At 38.4% G+C, this 20687-nt stretch overlaps 1 protein-coding gene across 6 annotated transcripts in view; it reads left to right on the top strand.

The window, feature by feature from the left end:
- The window catches only part of NUCB2 (nucleobindin 2), a 70331-nt gene that overhangs the window by 30193 nt on the left and 19451 nt on the right, over positions 1-20687 (top strand). For all 6 annotated transcript variants that reach the window (XM_050755434.1, XM_050755433.1, XM_050755435.1 and 3 more), the window contains 8 exons: positions 396-503; positions 6063-6189; positions 14292-14395; positions 15550-15735; positions 15920-16010; positions 16601-16659; positions 16759-16851; positions 20256-20345. In XM_050755434.1, coding sequence (XP_050611391.1) covers positions 396-503; positions 6063-6189; positions 14292-14395; positions 15550-15735; positions 15920-16010; positions 16601-16659; positions 16759-16851; positions 20256-20345 — 858 coding nt within the window. The remainder of the gene's footprint in view (positions 1-395; positions 504-6062; positions 6190-14291; positions 14396-15549; positions 15736-15919; positions 16011-16600; positions 16660-16758; positions 16852-20255; positions 20346-20687) is intronic.

Here is a 20687-nt window from a genome sequence, read left to right as displayed (position 1 = left end):
AGTTAGTATATTAAATAGGAGAATTAGTTGTAATACATTTCTGACACAGAGCTAACTAGCCAATAAAACACTGTATTATATTCAAAGCAGAGACAGATAACAATGGGGAGAAACCAAAATGGTAAAATCTTCATTGTCTGAACCATATAGAAAATCTACTGGACTACAGAGTGTCGTAAAAAAGAAAAATCTACCTTTATGTAACAATAAAAGATGATATTGGTTCTGATATAAAACTATTTATTTCAGAAATACAGCTTTTTCACTTTGTTGAAACTATCATAGTAAGTGTGTCTCAATGCCATTTGCTAGAAATTGTTTCTCAGGATTGACCTCTTTAGATTCAAACAAGGAAAAACCTGCAGAAGCATTACTGTTGGTTTCTTAATTTGAAGGATACTGGACTTTATTATGATGAATATCTCAAGCAAGTGATTGATGTGCTGGAAACAGATAAACACTTCAGAGAAAAGCTCCAGAAAGCAGACATAGAGGAAATAAAGGTAAATGCAATTAAATAATATATACATATATGTGTCTTAATTTACAATTTTTTTAGAGATGAGGTCTCACCGTATAACCCAGGCTGGCCTTGAGTTCCTGGGCTCTAGCTGTCCTCCTACCTCAGTCTCTCCAGTTGTTGGGACTACAGGCGCATGCCACCACGCTCGGCTTAAATATTTAACAAACATTTGCACATGCCAGACACTGAGCTAAGTACTAGAAATACAAAGATGAGATTTATTCCCAGCCCTTAAGGAACCCTCAAGGGAAAATCATATCCAGAAATAGATTATAAGATGGATTATATGATGAGTATTTAATCTAGAAATACAGATGACAGACACATAATCTAATATGAAGCAGTGGGGTGAGGTGGGAAGTTATTCTTCCTGATAGAGATTATGCTAGAGCTTAAAGATGTAGTGAGAAAAGTAGAGGGACTGGGAGGCATCCCAGACAAAGGTGCAATGGTACAGAGGCAAGAGGTATACGGGAAACTGGAAGCAGTAACTGTGGCTAGACCCCAGAGTGGGAAATGGAGGCCTGAGTGGCCAAAAGATGAGGTTTGGGAAGAGTCACAACCTCAATGACAGAGGGCCTGTATATCATGTTAAGGGGTTTGGGTCATTATCTGAGAACAGCAGGAAGTTATTCAAAAGTTTGGAATAGGCGAGGTTCTGGTGTTTTAATCAGGTCCAGATTAACAGAAGAAATAATGGGCTATGTATTATATCAATCAGAGAGGTTTAACCATTTGACTCTGTCCTAAGTACCCTATTTGACATAATTCTAGCCATAGTGAGCTCTTTGGTACTCATAATAAGAAAGGGGGTTGTAGAGATCTGACGTGAGAGATTCTTGTAAAGTCTTTCCTTAAAAGGAAATGAATCAGCTTAGCTGGGTTTATCTTAGACTCAGTGAGTAAAAAAAATCCAGTTAATTTTAAAATTTCAATAATGTCTCCTAAGATAATTTTGTTTGCTTATGTTACCTTTATTTATTTAATTTTTACTTTCTTAAAAACTTACGTTGCCTTTTTTCCAGAATCAGAATAAGAGAATTGTGTTTGAAAGACTCATTCTGGGTCAAACAAACCTTTTATTTTAGTTTCTGATCTTGGTGTGAACTTCTTTGAAAGACTGACTCCCGTTAGGTTGTGGTGTCTGTCAGCGCTCAGGTGTGGCATTTAGTTCACAGCTCTCCTCTTTGAAGTTGTGAACTTTTCTGGGGAAAAGGTAATAGTGTTATGCTAATAGTTCCCCGGAATTGTCTATGAGGATAACCTTACTCTTCTTCTCAAGGATTAATTCGATATGTGGAACAAGTTTCCTATGCTGAATATATCTGATGTAGAACTCTTAATGTCTTTGTATCAGGAGTAAGAGCATTATTTGGGGTAACATAGAAAATGTGGATCGTGGGAGATACTACATAGAGATATTCAGGCAAAGAAGAAAATATGCTTCCTAGATTGGTGCAGGGAATATTTTTATAACTCTCTTCCTTTCACATTCAGTTCCTGTTTCTGTGAAGGGTTAGGGGGAACCAAAATGAAGTTAAACAGTTACACAATAAAAAAGAAATGAGGGGCTGGGTGCAGTGGCTCAAGCCTGTAATCTCAGCAGTTTGGGAGGCTGAGGCAGGTGGATCTTGAGGTCAGGAGTTCAAGACTAACCTGACCAAGATGATAAAACCCTGTCTCCACTAAAAATAGAAAAATTAGCCGGGTGTGGTGGCACGCACCTGTAATTCCCAGCCACTCGGGAGGCTGAGGCAGGAGAATTGCTTGAACCTGGGCAGCAGAGGTTGCAGTGAGCCAAGATTGTGCCACTGCACTCCAGCCTGGGCAATAGAGTGAGACTTTGTCTTAAAAAATAAATAAATAAATAAATAAATAATAAAAGAGGGGCGGGCGCAGTAGTCCACACCTGTAATCCCAGTAGTTTGGGAGACTGAAGCAGGAGGATGGCTTCTAGCCAGTGGTTTGAGACCAGCCAGAGCAACATAGCGAGACCCTGTCACTACAAAAAATTAAAATTTAAAATTAATTTAATTAAAAATTAAATTAAAAATTATCCTTCAAATTTAAAAAAAAAATTGTCTGAGGCCAGGCACAGTGGCTCACACTTGTAATCCCAGCAGTTTGAGAAGCCAAGGTGGGAGAATCGCTTGATCCCAGAAGTTCAAGACCAGCCTAGGCAATATAGTGAAACCCCTAGCTCTACCAAAAATATAAAAAATTAGCTAGATGTGGTGATGTGTGCCTGTAGTCCCAGCTGCTCAGAAAGCTGAGGTGGGAGGATCACTTGAGCCCAGGAGTTTGAGGTTGCAGTGAGCCATGATTATATGACTGCTCTAGCCTGTATGACAGAGAGCGAGACCTCATCTCTTACAAAACAAACAAAAAAAATGAGTAAAACTAGACAATAAAACCCAAACCAGTAGAATCATCACAAATAACCAAGAAAAACTCTCGTTTCATAAAAAAATGAAGAAAAAAAGTTAGAATTTTCTCTTTCCTTTTTTTTTGGGGGGACAAGGTCTCACTCTGTCACCCAGGCTGGAGTACAGTGACACAATCTTGGCTCACTGCTACCTCTGCCTCCTAGACTCAAGCGATCCTCCCACCTCAGCCTCCCAAGTAGCTGGGACTACAGGTGTGGGCCACCTTGTCTGGCTAATTTTTGTATTTTTAGTAGAGATAGGAGTTTTGTATTTTTAGTAGAGATGTTGTCCAGGCTGGTCTCAAACTCCTGACCTCAAATGATCCCCCTGCCTTGGCCTCCCAAAGTGCTGGGATTTCAGGCATGAGCCTCCGTGCCTGGCCTCTCTTTCCTTTTCAGCTAAGCATTTTGAAAGGAAAATCATATTACATTTCTTCACTTCCCAAACATTCCCTAACTGGAAAGGTTATGGTACTGCCCTCACTGTTCCACTGAATATACCTTCATGGAGGGCATCCGTGACTTCTTAATTGCCAAATCTAGTGAACATCCTAACACCTTTGATTCCTCATTCTACCAGACTCCTTTATTTATCTCAATAGTTTTTAGATTTCAGGGTTTGTTAAAACATATTTCTGGTTCCTACCTTCAGGGTGTCCAATTCAGTAACTCTAGGGCCTGCATTTCTGAAGTTCCCTGGTGATGCTGCTCCAGTTGGGGACTACATTTTGACAACCATTGTTTTATCTAATAATAATGACTATTCTCTCCTTGAAATATACTGCTCTTTTTGATTCTGTAACAGTATATTCTCCTAGTTTTCCTACTAATCACTCATCTATGAAGAAAGCAATCAAAGGGGACCTAAAAAAGATAAATTTTGAAAAGCTTTTATATATGGAATGACTAATGCTTATAGAGGCCAACTGACTTTTAATTTAAATGTTCTTTTTAGCCCTAATGGTGCTGACCAACTTAACTTTTTTAAAAAATCAGAAGCCGGGTGCAGTGGCTCCCGGGAATCCCAGCACTCTGGGAGGCTGAGGTGGGTGGATTGCTTGAGCTCAGAAGTTCGAGACGAGCCTGGGCAACATGGCAAAACCCTGTCTCTACAAAAAATACAAAAATTAATCAGGCATGGTGGCATGCATCTGTAATCCTAGCTACTCGGGAGGTTGAGGTGGGAGGACTGCTTGAGCCTGGGAGATTGAGGCTGCAGTGAGCCATGATCATGCTACTGCACTCCAGCCTGGGTGACAGACTGGACCCCATCTCATAAAATAAAATAAAATAAAATAAATAAATAAATAAATAAATACTTTGTTGACATGTAATTCATATACCATAAAATTTATCTTTTTAAAGCATAAAATTCAGTGTCTTTTTGTCTGTTTTTTTGTTTTATTTTGTTTTGTTCTGAGATGGACTCTTGCTCTGTCACCCAGACTGGAGTGCAGTGGCATTATCTCAGCTCACTACAACCTCCACCTCGCCGGCTGAAACGATTCTCCTGTCTCAGCCTCCTGAGTAGCTGGGACTACAGGCATGTGCCACCACACCTGGCTAATTTTTGTATTTTTAGTAGAAATGGGTTTTCACCATGTTGGCCAGGCTGGTCTCAAACTCCAGCGCTTTAACGATCCATCTACCTCAGCCTCCCAAAGTGCTGGGGTAACAGGTGGGAGCTACCGCACCCTGCCATTTCAGTAGTTTTTTAATATACCCGCAGCGTCATGCAATCATCACCACTATCTAATTTTAGAATATTTTCATTGTCCCCAAAATAAACTGTGTGCCCATTAAGCTGTAACTCCTAATTGCGTCCCTTTCCCCAACCACAATAAATCTACTGTTCATCTCTGTGGATTTGCCTGTTCCGGACATTGCGTATACATGGACTCATAGAATAAATGGTTTGTTGTGTCTGGTTTCTCTCATTTAGCATAATGTTTTACAGGTTCATTCATGTTGTAGCATGTGTCAGGATTTTATACTTTTTTATGGCCAAACAACATACCATTGTATTGGTATACTGTATTTTGTTTATCCATTCATTATTGATATTGACATTTAGGTTTCTGCTTTTTTGGACTAGTATGAATATGCAGCTATGAATATTATGTTTAAGTTATTGTGTTAACATGTTCTTTTAATTATATATCTAGGAATGGAATTGTTGGGTCATGGTAACTCTATGTTTAACTTTTTGAGGAACTGCCAACTGTTTTGAAGTGGCTATACCATTTTACAATTTAACCTTTTGAGTTTCTGCTTTGTGCTTTAATGATGCTTTTCTAAATTACATGGTTTTTCAGACATCTGGATTTTAGAGTTAAAGCTAATCTTTTTTTTTTTTTTTTTTTTTTGAGATGGAGTTTCACTCTCGTTGCCCAGGCTGGAGCACAATGGCATGATCTTGGCTGACTGTAACCTCCGCCTCCTGGGTTCAAGCGATTCTCCTGCTTCAGCCTCCCGAGTAGCTGGGATTATATGCATGGGTCATCACACTCGGCTAATTTTTGTATTTTTAGTAAAGACGGGGTTTTACCATGTTGGCCAGGCTGGTCTCAAACTCCTGACCTCAGGTGATCCGCCTGCCTTGGCCTCCCAAAGTGCTGGGATTACAGGCATGAGCCACCGCACGTAGCCTTTTTTTTTTTTCCTTTGCGACAGAGTCTTGCTCTTGTTGCCCAGACTGGAGTGCAGTGGCGCAATCTTGGCTCACTGCAACCTCTGCCTCCTGGGTTCAAGTGAATCTTCTGTCCCAGCCTCCTAAGTAGCTGAGATTGACAGGCGTGCGCCATCATGCCCAGCTAATTTTTGTGTTTTTGGTAGAGACGGTATTTCGCCAGGTTGGCTAGGCTGGTCTCGAACTCCTGACCTCAGGTGATCGCCCACCTCAGCCTCCCAAAGTGCTGGGATTACAGGTGTAAGCCACCATGCCCAGCCCTAAAGCTAATATCTTTTGAAAGAAATTCTTTTTATAATATTAAATGTATCCAAATTAGTCAAAAGTATTTATCACTAATGTATTTTAACCCTGTTTTTAAGCTGTTGCATTTGTCTAAAAATGAAATGTAATAGATAAAACTAATTTATTAATTTTGTTAACAGAGTGGGAGGCTAAGCAAAGAACTGGATTTAGTAAGTCACCATGTGAGGACAAAACTTGATGAACTGAAAAGGCAAGAAGTAGGAAGGTTAAGAATGTTAATTAAAGCTAAGTTGGATTCCCTTCAAGGTAAGTGCTAAACAAAAGGTAGGAATATATATATTTTTCTTTTTTCCTTTTGAAACAGCATTTTGCCCTGTTGCTCAGGCTGGAGTGCAGTGGCACAATCACAGTTCACTACAGCCTTGACCACCTGGGCTCAAGTGATGCTCCTATCTCAACCTCCTGAGTAGCTGAGACCACAGATGTATGCCACCATGCCTGGCTAAATTTTTTTGTTAGTTAGAGAGACAGGGTCTCGCTATGTTGCCCGAGCTGGTCCTGAACTCCTGGGCTCAAGCGATCTTCCTACCTTGACCAAAGAGCTGGGATTACAGGCATGAGCCAGCAGGCCTGGCTAGAAAATTTTAGTATTTGGTTGTTGAGGTCAGTTTATATTAGTACGTGCCATCTATGTTCTTCTAGTCAAAATTTTGTTAGTATTGATTTGGCTTCTCTTAATTTTTGGAATTTAATGTTTTGAATAGATAATACATTTTATATCATTCAAAAATCAATGTAATTAGCCATAATTATAGCAATGAAAAGGAAGAATGAAAAGTAATGAATTAAACAACTGGTTTAAAGGAGGAAAAATAATATCAAAGGAAACCAAAAGAAAGCAGAGAAAGATAATCTAATTAGAAGAATTTTCATACATGGAATAGAAAATTTTTCAGAGATCTAGCCCCAGAAAAAAACACAGGATCCAGACCATTTCTTTTCTTTCTTTTTTTAAATAAAATCTTTTAGGAGACGAGATCTTCCTCTGTCACCCAGGCTGGAGTGCAGGGGCATGATCATAGCTCACTGCAGCCTTGATCAGGTAGTCCTCCTGGGCTCAGGTAGTCCTCCCACCTCAGCCTCCCAAGTAGCTAGGAGTACAGGCCTGCACCACCATGCCCTGCTAATTGTTTTTTTAATTATGTTTTTTAGAGATACGGTCTCGCTGTGTTGCCCAGGCTGGTCTCAAACTTCCGGCCTCAAGTAATCCTGAGTTACTGGGATTACATATGCAAGCCACCATGTCTGGCTCTCAGAATAAGATAGTTTCATTAAGGAAACTATCTGTCTACTCTTTAATGATTTGAGTGATTCTGTCAAACCATTAAAGAGCAGGTTGTCAATTCTATTTAATCTATTCTAGAGAATATAAAAAGACGGAAAGCTTCCACATTCTTGCTATATATTGATACCAAAATCAAAATTATTATGTCTCTAAAGAATACTATCTCATAACAGTTGGATTTATTTCAGGAATACAAGATTGACTTAATATTAGGAAATCTAATATTATAAATCATCATATAAATAGTCCTAAGGAGAAAAAAATCTTTAAAATTTTGATGTATCAAAAAAAGTCATAAAGTCAAAGGACAAATGATAAATTGGAACAAATATTAGAATTCTTATTCTTTTAGACTATGAGAAGATTAAATACCTATGAAATAGAATTTCCGAAATGCAAGGATATCTTACAGTTATCTTGCTGGGCATGATGGCTGACGCCTATAATCCCAGCACTTTGGGAGGCCGAGGCGGGTGGATCACCTGAGATCAGGAGATTGAGACCAGCCTGGCCAACATGGTGAAACCTCATCTCTACTAAATATACAAAAATCAACTGGGTGTGGTGGCACGTGCCTGTAATCCCAGCTACTCAGGAGGCTGAGGCAGGAGACTCTCTTCAGCCCAGGAGGCAGAGGTTGTAGTGAACTGAGATCACGTCACCGTACTCCAGCCTGGGTGACAGAGCAAGACTGTCTCAAAAAAAAAGAAAAAAAAAAGTTATAAGTCATATGGCTGTCTCCATGGATGCAGAAAATCCATTTGACAAAATTGAACACCAATTCATAATCTAAAGTAATAAAGTACTAATTAATAGATAACTTCTGTAACACAATCAGCTATATCTAACTCAGTTACATCATACTTAGTGGGGAAGCACAAGTATGTATCCTGACTGAAATTAGAAACAAGACAGTGTTGTCCACTGTAACCACCACTAAATAACATTGCTTTGGAGGTACAAGCCAAAATTTTTTTTTAATTTTTAAATTTTTATTGTATTTTTTATGTTTTTTTAAGACGGAGTCTCAGTCACCCAGGCTGGAGCATGCAGTGGCATAGTCTCAGCTCACTGCAACCTCCGCCTCCTGGGTTCAAGGGATTCTCCTGCCTCAGCCTCCTGAGTAGTTGGGATTACAGTCACCTGCCACCACTCCCGGCTAATTTTTTATTTTTAGTAGAGGCAGTGTTTCACCATGTTGGTCAGGCTGGTCTTGAACTCCTGACCTCAGGTGATCCACCCGCCTCGGCCTCCCAAAATGCTGGGATTACAGGCATTAGCCACCATGCCTGACCTAGCCAAAACATTTATACAAATAAAAAGAATCTGGAGGTAAAGTAATTGGAAAGGAGGTGATAAAACCATCTTTTTTCACAGATGATATGATGTTTATATATATGTGGAACACCGAAAATAATTAATGGAAACATTCACTATAAACAATAGGAAAATTGAGCCCCTCAATAGGAAAATAATAGTCAACTTAATCTGTAGAAATCAATATTTTCCATATGTACATAACAGCCAGTTAGAACACAGAATGGAAGAAGAGGACTCCATTTACAATAGCAACAGAGATAAAATGTCCAGAATAAACCTATTCAGAAATGTGCAAAACCGACAGACAAAAACTTTAAAATACTCATGAAGGATGCAAAAGTAGACTTGAACAAGTGGGAGGACACAATTGCTTTTTGAGGCAAAGACTCAATGTTATAAACATGTCAATTTTCTCTAGATTAATGTATAATTTAAACACAATCCAACTAAAAATATATACATTATTTTTCTGGCACTAGCCAAGTGAATTTTTTAAAGTGCATGTGAAAAAGGACATGAGTAGGCCAGGCATGGTGGCTCACGCCTGTAATCCCAGCACTTTGGGAAGCCAAGGTGGGCGGATCATCTGATGTCAGGAGTTCAAGACCAGTCTGGCCAACATGGCGAAACCCTGTCTCTACTAAAAATACAAAAATTAGCTGGGCGTGGTAGCACATGCCTATAATCCCAGCTACTCAGGAGGCTGAGGCAGGAGAATCACTTGAACCTGGGAAGCAGAGGTTGCAGTGAACCAAGATCACGCTATTGCACTCCAGCCTGGGTGACAGAGTAAGACTCTGTCTCAAAAAAAAAAAAAAAGAAAAAAGAAAAAGGACACAAGTAAGAAAACTTAGATACCTCTGAAAAAGAACAGTGAAGGACTAGATATTAGAAATCGAATCTTTAATATCTATTAAATCTTTAATATTAAATATTAAATTATGTCACTAAGCCTCAGTCATTAAAACTGTATGGCTTAGGCAGAAAAGTAGAATGATCAGTGAAACATAATAGACATTGCAGAAGTAGAGTTAAATACACAATATAATTTAGTTTAATATAAAGGTGGCATCTTATTATTAGTGGGATAAAGATAGGTTTTTATTTTTATTATTATTAATTTATTTTTTTTAGACAGGTCTCACTCTTGCCCAGGTTGGAGTACAGTGGTGCAATCATAGCTCATTGCACCCTCAGACTCCTGGGCTCAAGAGATTCTCACACTTCAGCCTCCTGAGTAGCTATGACTACAGGAGTGTGCCACCATGCCTGGCTAATTTATTTTTTATTAATTAATTAATTTTTTTGTAGAGACAAGGTCTCACTGTGTTCTCCAGGCTGGTTTGAGGGAACTCCTGGCCTCAAATGATCCTCCTGCCTTGGCCTCCTAAAGTGCAGGAATTATAGGTGTAAGCCACCACACCCAACAAATTTTTAACTAAGTAGTCTTGGTATAACTTGCTAGCCATTTGGACAAAGGTATAGTTAAAGCCATATCTCTTATAATGCTTTATCAGAATAATTGTAAATGAATTAAAGATTTAAATGTAGAAAATAAAATCACAAAAGTACTATGTGGCAGCATAGGTGAATTTCCTGTATTACCTTGGAATGAACTTTCTAATTATGAGTCAAAATCAAGGAGTATATTTAGCCAGTGGGAGATCTTTCAAGCTTGTTCATACATCCTTGTGATATCCTCCCATAGGTTGGTTATCTGGGTGGTTTGTTGTCATTAATAAACATCTGAACGTTTAACTCTTGGAATAGTAGTTCTAAAACTTCAGATTGCATGCATGAGAATCTCCGAGAAATCTTTTTAGAAATATAGATTGCTAGATCTCACCTCCAGAGATTCTGGCTCTGGGAAAGAGTGTAGTAATCTACATTTTAAATGTATAATCTTAGAAAACAAATGCCAAATACTCATCATCCTGAAATTAAGGATATCAGTGAGAAGTAAATTGAATCATGCCATGCTACTTGGGGTACTTAGGCATGCACGGTAATTCCATACTTGAAGCCAGGCCTAAGATGTGTGGAGATTTCTATCCCCGGGACAACTTCCATCCCCTCAGTCTTAACAGTATCCTCTTCATTCCAAGATGGGTACTGAATTTCATTGCATAAAGAAAACAGTCTAGGCTGGGCATGGTGTCTCATGCCTGTAATCCCAGCACTTTAGGAGGCTGAGGTGGGTGGATCACCTGAGGTCAGGAGTTTGAGACCAGCCTGGTCAATGTGGCGAAACCCTATCTCTACTAGAAATACAAAAAATAGCCAGGTGTGGTGGCATGTGCCTGTAGTCCCAGCTACTTGGGAGGCTGAGGAAGGCGTATTGTGTGAACCCAGGAGACGGAGGTTGCAGTGAGCCGAGATCATGCCACTGTGCCCCAACCTGGGTGACAGAGTGAGACTCTGTCTCAAAAAAAAAAAAAGAAAGAAAACAGTCTGATGTAACTTAGAAACTAAGGAATATTTTCTCATTGGTTCAGTATGAATTGAAATATCTGATACTTTGAGGAAGGGCTTACATAGTCTTAATTTTAGGGAGGGGGTAATTTTTAAAGTAGGCAGTTTTTTTTTTTCTTTTTATTGAGATGGAGTCTGGCTGTGTTGCCCAGGCTGGTCTTGAACTCCTGGGCTCAAGTGATCCACTTGTCTCAGGCTCTGAAAGTGCTGGGTTTACAGGCATGAGCTACCATGCTTGGCCCATTCACGTGGTTCAAATGTAGAAAATATAGAGCAAAAATCTACCTGATACTTTTGTATTCTGTCAGTTCCCAATGTCCCCTAGCACCATCCTTCTTGGGTTTATCTATTTATTTATTTTTAAGTTACATTGAGATGAGGTTTTGCTGTGTTGTCCAGGCTGGTCTTGAACTCCTGTTCCTGGTCTCAAGTGATCCTCCTGCCTCAGCCTCCCAAAGTGCTGGGATTATAGGCATGAGCCACTGTGCCTGACTCTTGAGTTTCTTTATTTGTATATAAGCAAATACAAATAAAATTTTTTTATTGTCCCTCTCTTTTTATGCAAAAGGAAATACACATTTTTGTACATTGTTTTTCTTTTAATAATATATTTTGAATATCTTTCTGTATTAGTACATAGAGACCGCCTCTCTCTCTTTTTTTTTTTTTTTTTTTACAGCTGCATAGAACTCCATTATATGGATATACTATAATTTATTTAGCCAGGCCCCTGTCAATTGACATTTAGGTTATTTCTAGTGAACTATCTTGTATATATGTCACTGTGTATCCATATAAGATTATCTGTAGGATAATTTCCCCACAGTGGAATTGCCAAATCAAATTATATATATTTGTAATTTTGATAGATATTGCCACATTTGCCTCCCTAGAGGTTGTATCAATACATATATCCACCAGCAATAATTCCTCACAACCTTACTAATGGCATGTGTCATCAAACTTTAGGAGTTTTCCATTCTGTTAGATAGTATAACAGTGCAGTTTTAATATATATTTATCTTATTTTGAGGGAGGTTAAGGGTCTTTTTATATATTTCACTGTCTGGTCATATTTTTTTAGGGCTTAGTCTTAAAAAACAAGTATTTTCTTCATAAGTAGAACTGCTAGTACAGTGCCATACTTAGAATTCAGTGAAAACTTGGTTGAACCAGATTTAGCATTCTTCACTTTCTGGCATAACAACATGTTCCAGGATCAACTCGTACCTACCCTGCCCCAGCTGTGGAATGAGCCATTTCTCTGAGGAGCACTGGTTTTTCTTAATAGGCAACTATATTTTAGATCAAGAGCTGGCACTAGGTACACTCCTTGCTACTGGAGTGTATTTTCTTGGCACCTTAATTGCACAGAGCTAGGAAACTTGCATGTCTATACACATATACACATATATACACACATCCATATTCATATACATGTGAAACATGTGCATATACATGTTAAATGTACATATTTTAGAAATGCTGAGTTCCCACAGATAATGCTAATTCCCATCGTATCTACCAATTTCTTTCTTGCCTTTCACCATTCCATATTTGTATATTCCTTCTTCCTAAGTGAGAGCTGATTTCCAACTTCGACAATGTACCCATTTTGCTCAATTCTATAAGGGCTCATATTGTGTTGTTTCTGGTGAGCTGTCTTGTGTGTATATCCACTGTGTATCCATTACATGTGTCCACTATGTAATACAACTGAAACAATCCAGCATCACTTCACCCATTTCACTGTAGTAAATTGTAACTTGTTTTTTATTTTATTTTTATTTATTTTTATTTTTATTTTATTTTTTTGAGACGGAGTCTCGCTCTGTCGCCCAGGCTGGAGTGCGGTGGTCGGATCTCAGCTCACTGCAAGCTCCGCCTCCCGGGTTTACCCCATTCTCCTGCCTCAGCCTCCCGAGTAGCTGGGACTACAGGCGCCCGCCACCTCGCCCGGCTAGTTTTCTTTTTGTATTTTTTAGTAGAGACGGGGTTTCACCGGGTTAGCCAGGATGGTCTCGATCTGCTGACCTCGTGATCCGCCCGTCTCGGCCTCCCAAAGTGCTGGGATTACAGGCTTGAGCCACCGCGCCCGGCCCGTAACTTGTTTTTTAAAAGTTAAAAAAATTGATATTTCCTTAAAAATAAGTCATAATTAAAAGGAATTTACCTAAATTAGATTTTTATTGTTTCATAAGGGATCCATTGGAGCAATATACAAGGAATTCTTTCATGTAAGCTTTAGAGCAATTATTTTTAGAAATTCTACTTAAAACTTTGATAAGGACACTATATTAGAGTTTATCTAATTAAAAGCAAGATATTTAGTAGTTTTAAGATAATTAAAAAGGGTTTGTTATTAACTATGCTGATAGTCAAGTAGTCGTTTTAGATATAACATTAAAATATGCAAGGCCGGGCGCGGTGGCTCACGCCTGTAATCCTAGCACTTTGGGAGGCCGAGGCGGGCGGATCACGTAGTCAGGAGATCGAGACCATCCTGGCTAACATGGTGAAACCCTGTCTCTACTAAAAATGCAAGAAATTAGCCGGGTGTGGTGGCGGGTGCCTGTAGTCCCAGCTGCTCGGGAGGCTGAGGCAGGAGAATTGCATGAACCCGGGAGGCGGAGCTTGCAGTGAGCAGAGATTGTGCCACTGCACTCTAGCCTGGGTGACAGAGCAAGACTCCATCATAAACAAATAAATAAATAAATAAAATATGCATAAGGCCAGGCATGGTAATCCCAGGACTTTGAGAGGCTGAGGTGGGAGGATCACTTGAGGCCAGAAATTCAAGACCAGCCTGGGAAATACAGTGAGACCCTGTCTCTACCAAAAATTAAAAACAAGAAATTAGCCAGGCATAGTGGTGCACACCTGTTGTCCTAGCTACTTGGGAAGCTGAGGTGGGAGGATTGCTTGAGCCCAGGAGGTCAAGGATGCAGTGATCCATGATTGCACCGTTGCCCTCCAGCTTGGGTGACAGATCAGGACCATGTCTCAAAAAAAATAAAAATAAATAAAAATAAGGAGAGAGAATTTTTAAAAATACACAAATTGTATTCCACTCTAGGTTCAAGGACACTGCCTTTGACTAGAATAACATATGCAATATTCATAAAGTAAATATAAGCCTTTATTCTAAAACTTTGTATTTCCTCATAAAATCCTATAGGAATAAATATGAAATCTTTTTCTTATGTATAATTATTATAATTTTTCTAGCTTCTAGAAATTGATCATTTACAGTTTTCTCATTTTCTTTCAGATATAGGCATGGACCACCAAGCTCTTCTAAAACAATTTGATCACCTAAACCACCTGAATCCTGACAAGTTTGAATCCACAGATTTAGATATGCTAATCAAAGCGGTGAGAATAATTCCAAAAAGTTTTGTCTTTATTGTGCCTTTGAGGTTTTGTAATTTGATAAGTAAACCCAATGAAATGGAAATATAACTTTTATATATTCTGTTGAAGATCTTCAAAGGAAGGTAGCTTAACCCTTATTAATACAGATATTAATATGTACATACAGGTCTAAAATCCCTTATCCACAATTCCTAAATCCAAAAGCTGTAAAAACTGAAACCTGACCTGAATAAACCAACGACAGTAATACTATTTACAGTTTTTATTTAACCTACTTAGTGTGAGTATTTATAGATTTTGCTTAAGAAATACTAGGCTGTTTGATTACAGATGCTACAGGGATATTCCATAATATGGCATATATGCCATATTCCGTTTCTTTAAGGTAGAAAATTCTGAAGCACATTTGGCCTCAGAGATTTTAGATAAGAGTTTGTGGACCTCTCATATTATGTGTGAATGGAATTAGTTGTAACCTGGCAAGTATTAGATTAGTTCAATGGTTAGAAGCTATTTAAGTTTTCTGTACTGTCTAGATTTGATATAGTTCCTTTCTTCTTTTTTTTTGAAATCAACTTATATACTACTTCCTTATGAGGAGTTTCTTAAAGTTGGGGCTAGCTTTGAACTTTTAGTTTATTTGAATACCTACATCTCTGGTAATAATAATAACGAAAATTGCCAGGCGTGGTGGCTCACGCCTGTAATCCCAGCACTTTGGGAGGCCAAGGTGGGCGGATCACCCAAGGTCAGCAGTTCAAGACCAGCCTGGCCAACATGGTGAAACCCTGTCTCTACTTAAAATACAAAAATTAGCCGGGGGTGGTGGCAAGTGCCTGTAATCCCAGCTACTCAAGGCCTCAGGAGGCTGAGGTGGGATAATCACTTGAACCAGGAGGCAGAGGTGGCAGTGAGCTGAAATCATGCCACTGCACTTCAGCCTGGGTGACGGGTGAAACTCTGTCTCAAAAAAAAAAAAAAGAACTTGAAGAACTTGACTAAAATGAAATGGTAGAATTAAAAAAGAGGAGTCCAGTATGTTTTTGCTTTCCTGTACCACTTCTGTTCAAGAGTATGCTATATTCAAGAATGGCTTTATTTACATTTTTCAAATGCATGTTTTTATTTAACTTAAATGCATTATTGCATTTCAGGCAACAAGTGATCTGGAAAACTATGACAAGACTCGACATGAAGAATTTAAAAAATATGAAATGATGAAGGAACATGAAAGGAGAGAATATTTAAAAACATTGAATGAAGAAAAGAGAAAAGAAGAAGAGTCTAAATTTGAAGAAATGAAGAAAAAGCATGAAAATCACCCTAAAGTTAATCATCCAGTAAGGATTGTGACTTTATGAAACCATTTTTAGATAAAGATACTACTTTGTATCAGCGGAATTTTATCGTGTTATTAGTACTGAAATCTGGATTCTTATGCAAAGTTCCTCAAATTTATATTTTGAGTCTGTACAGATAGATTATATTTTGTTTTGAGCAATTTTTTTTTAAATTGGTTCACAGGGAAGTAAAGATCAACTAAAAGAGGTATGGGAAGAGACTGATGGATTGGATCCTAATGACTTTGACCCCAAGACATTTTTCAAATTACATGGTAACAATTTGATACAAATATTAATATTTATATCTGCTGTTTGAAAAAATATTTACTTTCCTCTTAATTGATTTCTGCCAAGGTCTGCTATTGAGTTATCTAGTGAGAGTAAATGGTTAGAGTTTTTCTAGGGTAATATGATAGTCTTTGTTGCTCACCTGCAGTATAAAATTTTAGATCAGTAGCTGTGTCTTTATACTGGCTTTTACTGTTGAGTCATATGAATTATTGCAAAGTTCTCTGTAAACTGAAAACTGTATACTGTGACTAGCTAGGTTATATCTGATAGGCTTTATACTATAATATTACATTTTACTTCTACTCTCATAGAATATTGCTTTACTTTATATTTTTGGAAAAAATGGTCAAGATATGCTTTCCTCACAAACGATTATGAGTTACAAATAAATATAGCATATTTATCAGTTGAGCTGATCTAAAGCTTCATGAAAAAGAAGAAATATTTTTCTGCATTCTATTGATGCTTCACATCAGTACTACTTTTGTAAACCTTTTATAAATCATTGTATTTTAATTATTTTCTGAGGTATTAAAATCTTTTTTTACATTTGTAACTTTTTAAACTTTAGATGTTAATAGTGATGGATTCCTGGATGAGCAAGAATTAGAAGCCCTATTTACTAAAGAGGTAAATGAGTTTATTAAGTATTCAGTGTTCTTGTTCTCTTTCTTTTTTATTCTTGTTACTTTCTTTCCTTTCATGTTCATTTAAAATTTTTCTTTTTAGTTGGAGAAAGTATATGACCCTAAAAATGAAGAGGATGATATGGTAGAAATGGAAGAAGAAAGGCTTAGAATGAGGGAACATGTAATGAATGAGGTATGTTTTAAAAGTTTAAGATAATATATTATTTCTATATATTATTTAATTCTTGCAATAAATCTTACTTTAAGATGGAAAATATACAGAATTTATATTTAAATGGAGTTTGCATTTTTTTTTGTTTGTTTGTTTGTTTTTTGTTTTTTTCTTGAGACAGAGTCTTGCTCTGTTGCCCAGGCTAGAGTGCAGTGGTGCAATCATGGCTCACTGCAGCCTCAATCTCCTGGGCTGAAGCAATTCTACCGTCTCAGCCTCCTGAGACTGAGGAGGGACCACCAGCTGGAGCCACCATGCCTAGCTAATTTTTTTTTTTTTTTTTGAGATGGAGTCTCACTCTGTCACCCACATTGGAGTGCAGTGGCATGATCTCGGCTTACTGCAACCTCCACCTCCCAGATTCAAGTGATTCTCCTGCCTCAGCTTCCTGAGTATCAGGGATTACAAGCACCCACCACCACACCTTTTTTTATTTTTTATTTTTAGTAGAGACAGGGTTTCCCCATGTTGGCCAGGCTGGTCTTGAACTCCTGATCTCAGGTGATCCATCCACCTTGGCCTCCCAAAGTGCTGGGATTATAGATGGGATTACAGGTGTGAGCCACCAGCCTTTTTTGTTTGTTTTTGAGACACAGTCTCACTCTTTCACCTAGGCTGGAGTGCCGTGGTGCGATCTTCGCTCACTGCAACCTCCGCCTCCCGAGTTCAAGTGATTCTTTTGCCTCAGCCTCCTGAGTAGTTGGGATTGCAGGCATGCACTACCACACCTGGCTGATTTTTGTATTTTTAGTAGAGATGGGGTTTCACTATGTTTGCCAGGCTGGTCCTGAACTCCTGACCTCAAGTGATCCACCCACCTCGCCCTCCCAAAGTGCTGGCTGGGGTTACAGGCATGAGCCCCCACACCAGGCCGAAATTTTTTTTTCTTTTAAGAGACGGTATATCTTTTGCCATGTTGCCCAGGCTGCCAGCTAACTTTTTAATGTTTGGAGACACAAGGTCTTGCTATGTTGTCCAGGCTGAAGTTTGCATTTTTGATCCAGATTATTATACTAGATGCCTTTAGTATGAATAAAATAATTTGTAACTACTTTAAAATATTCTAAAAGATAAAGATGTTACTGCATATCAGGTATAAAACCTTTTTTTGGGGGCTGGGCATGATAGCTCACGCCTGTAATCCCAACACTTTGGGAGGCCATGGCAAGTGGATCACTTGAGGTCAGAAGCTCGAGACCAGCCTGGCAAACATGGTGAAACCCCGTGTCTACTAAAAATACAAAGATTAGCCGGGTGTGGTGCTGTATACCTATAATCCCAGCTACTTAGGAGGCTGAAGCATGAGAATCGCTTGAACCCAGCAGGCAGAGTTTGCGGTGAGCCAAGATTACACCACTGTACTCTAGCCTGGGTTACACAGCAAGACTTCATCTCAAAACCAAACCAAACCACACCACACCACACCAAACCAAACCAAACCCTTTTTTCAGTACTGAAAAACAAAAACAAAAAACAACCTCTGGTTACTGCCTCATTTCTCTGTTTCTCTTCAAAGAGTTGTCTATTCTTCCTCTTCCTGTTAATTCTTCACCTTTCCTTTTCGTCTTAATCTATGCTGTAGCCTCAATCATTCCATTTAAAAATCCTCCCATTGGATGACCTCTATCTTGTCAAGTCCGGTGGTCTCATCTTACTTGACCCCTTGGCAACATTTGATGCCTCCCTCTTTCTTGAAATGGTTTCTTCACTTTTGGGAAACCACACCTCCTCAATTTCTTCATACCCCACTCTCTCTTCTTTGCTGGCTCTTCTTCCTGTTTCCAAGTTCTACATGTTGCATTGCCCTGCTCCCATCCCTTGGCCGTGTTCTTCTTTCTAGCTTCATTCTTTCCTTAGGTGGTAGTGTGGAGTCCCATGTCTCTATATATGCTCTATATCTGCATGTATGCTGGTGAGTTCAATATTTTTATCTTCAGCTGTCTCCTTTCTCTGAGTTCCAGGGTTGTATCTGCTTGACAGTTCTCCTTGTGTTTAACTCACATCTTCTTCAAACCCAGATCTGTTCCTTCCTCAGCCTTTTTCATTTCAACAAATTAATCATAATTCGTCTAGTTGCTCAGGCTAAGTCATCCTTAACTTCTTTCCTCATATCCTGCATTTCCTCTGTTAAGTTCTATTTGACCTATCTTTCAAACAGATCCAGAATTTGACCACTTCCCCCTACTTCCACTACTATTTAATACCAATCAAGTCCAAGCAAGTCTCCTAACTGGCATCTCTGCTTCTGTTCCTTACCCCACTGCAGACACTTCTTTGTAAGTAGGCAGAATAAGCTCTTAAAAGCATAAATCAGGTCATGTGCTCTCTTGCATAGGAATACTTCAATGGCTTGCAATTTCCCTTATAATATGATCCCAAATCCCTCCTATTTCCGAAAGATTCGTGACTTCATCCTTGCCTTGCTCTCTGTGACTCTCTCTCCTCTGGCCACACTGGCCTTCTGATGTTTACCTCTCATCAAGCTTGTTCCCATTTTAGAGCATTTGGACTTAATATTTCTTTTTTCTGGAATACTCCTTTTTAGATCATCACAAGGTCTTACTTCCACTGAGTCTGTGCTCAGATGTCCATGGTCCATCTAATGGCTACCCTCATTTAAATATTTGCCTTTCTTTGTAGTTCTTGCTCTGCCTCTCCTCCCTCTAAGCCAAAAACTCTGATATAGGCATCATATGCAGGGTAACTGAATCCCACTATTTTGCTTCAGTAACTTTCATCTGAATTTTTGAGCTGTAAATGCCAAATTGGGATGTCTGTTGACTGCTGACATCCCAACTATCAAGTGAATTTCTTTGACCATTATACAGTACACCTTTGTAATGAAATTTGCCACAGGCTGTAACAACTATGCAAGAGGATTTGGAGAGGTTGTCAGCTTTAGTTTTGATTTACGTAATTGTGTTTTTTTAAGAAAAAGTGTTGAGAGCATTTTAGTTTAACCTCCTTTACTCTTGGCTAAAACTGTCCTCTTTCTAGAATGGTTCTTTTTCTTACTGAAGAACTTGGCTTCAAGAGGGATTATACATATTATGGTAAAGTAGGAAGACGATACCAGTCAACCACTCAGATCAGCTGACTGAAACTTAGTGGTTTTGGGGGCATTAGGTATATAGATATCTCATATTTTCCAATTTGAATTATATAGAAGAGAAAGATATTTATTTTGTAATTCTAGTATAATGTTGAGTGCTCTGTTATTTTCTTTCCTCCAGTTTCTGTGGATGTTAGGTGAGTCCTAATTTCTGTATGTTTATATAGTGGCATCTATTACAAGACAGTTGATAGTGTCTAAATAATATGAGAAAGATTTACTTTGTATTATGTATACATTTTCTTTTAATCAGGTTGATACTAACAAAGACAGATTGGTGACTCTGGAGGAGTTTTTGAAAGCCACAGAAAAAAAAGAATTCTTGGAGCCAGATAGCTGGGAGGTAATAGAACCTACTCTATATGAGATGTATGGTTCAACAAATTCTGCGTCAGTCTATTGTACTTTTAACTTTTATTCCCCATTATGTTTGCATGTATAGTCTTACTATCTTGGGTTTTTTGTATAAATGTCACTATAAAATAATGAACTTGATTTCTTGGAAAGCTTGTAGCAATTTATTTCTTGTTTATAATCACACTGCATAAAATTAGAAGTCTTTTAAACATTATACTTTTTTTCAAAGTATAAAATAGGATTCATTATTGAAAATTAGAAATATAGATACATTGAAAGAATAAGAATTCACCTATAATTTTACTGCTCAGAGGTAGATTCTCAGCTT

Source organism: Macaca thibetana, chromosome 14, assembly GCF_024542745.1.
Source record: "Macaca thibetana thibetana isolate TM-01 chromosome 14, ASM2454274v1, whole genome shotgun sequence".
NCBI lineage: Eukaryota > Metazoa > Chordata > Mammalia > Primates > Cercopithecidae > Macaca > Macaca thibetana.
Note: the sequence above shows the minus strand (reverse complement) of the source record. Positions and strands in the feature narration are given on the sequence as shown.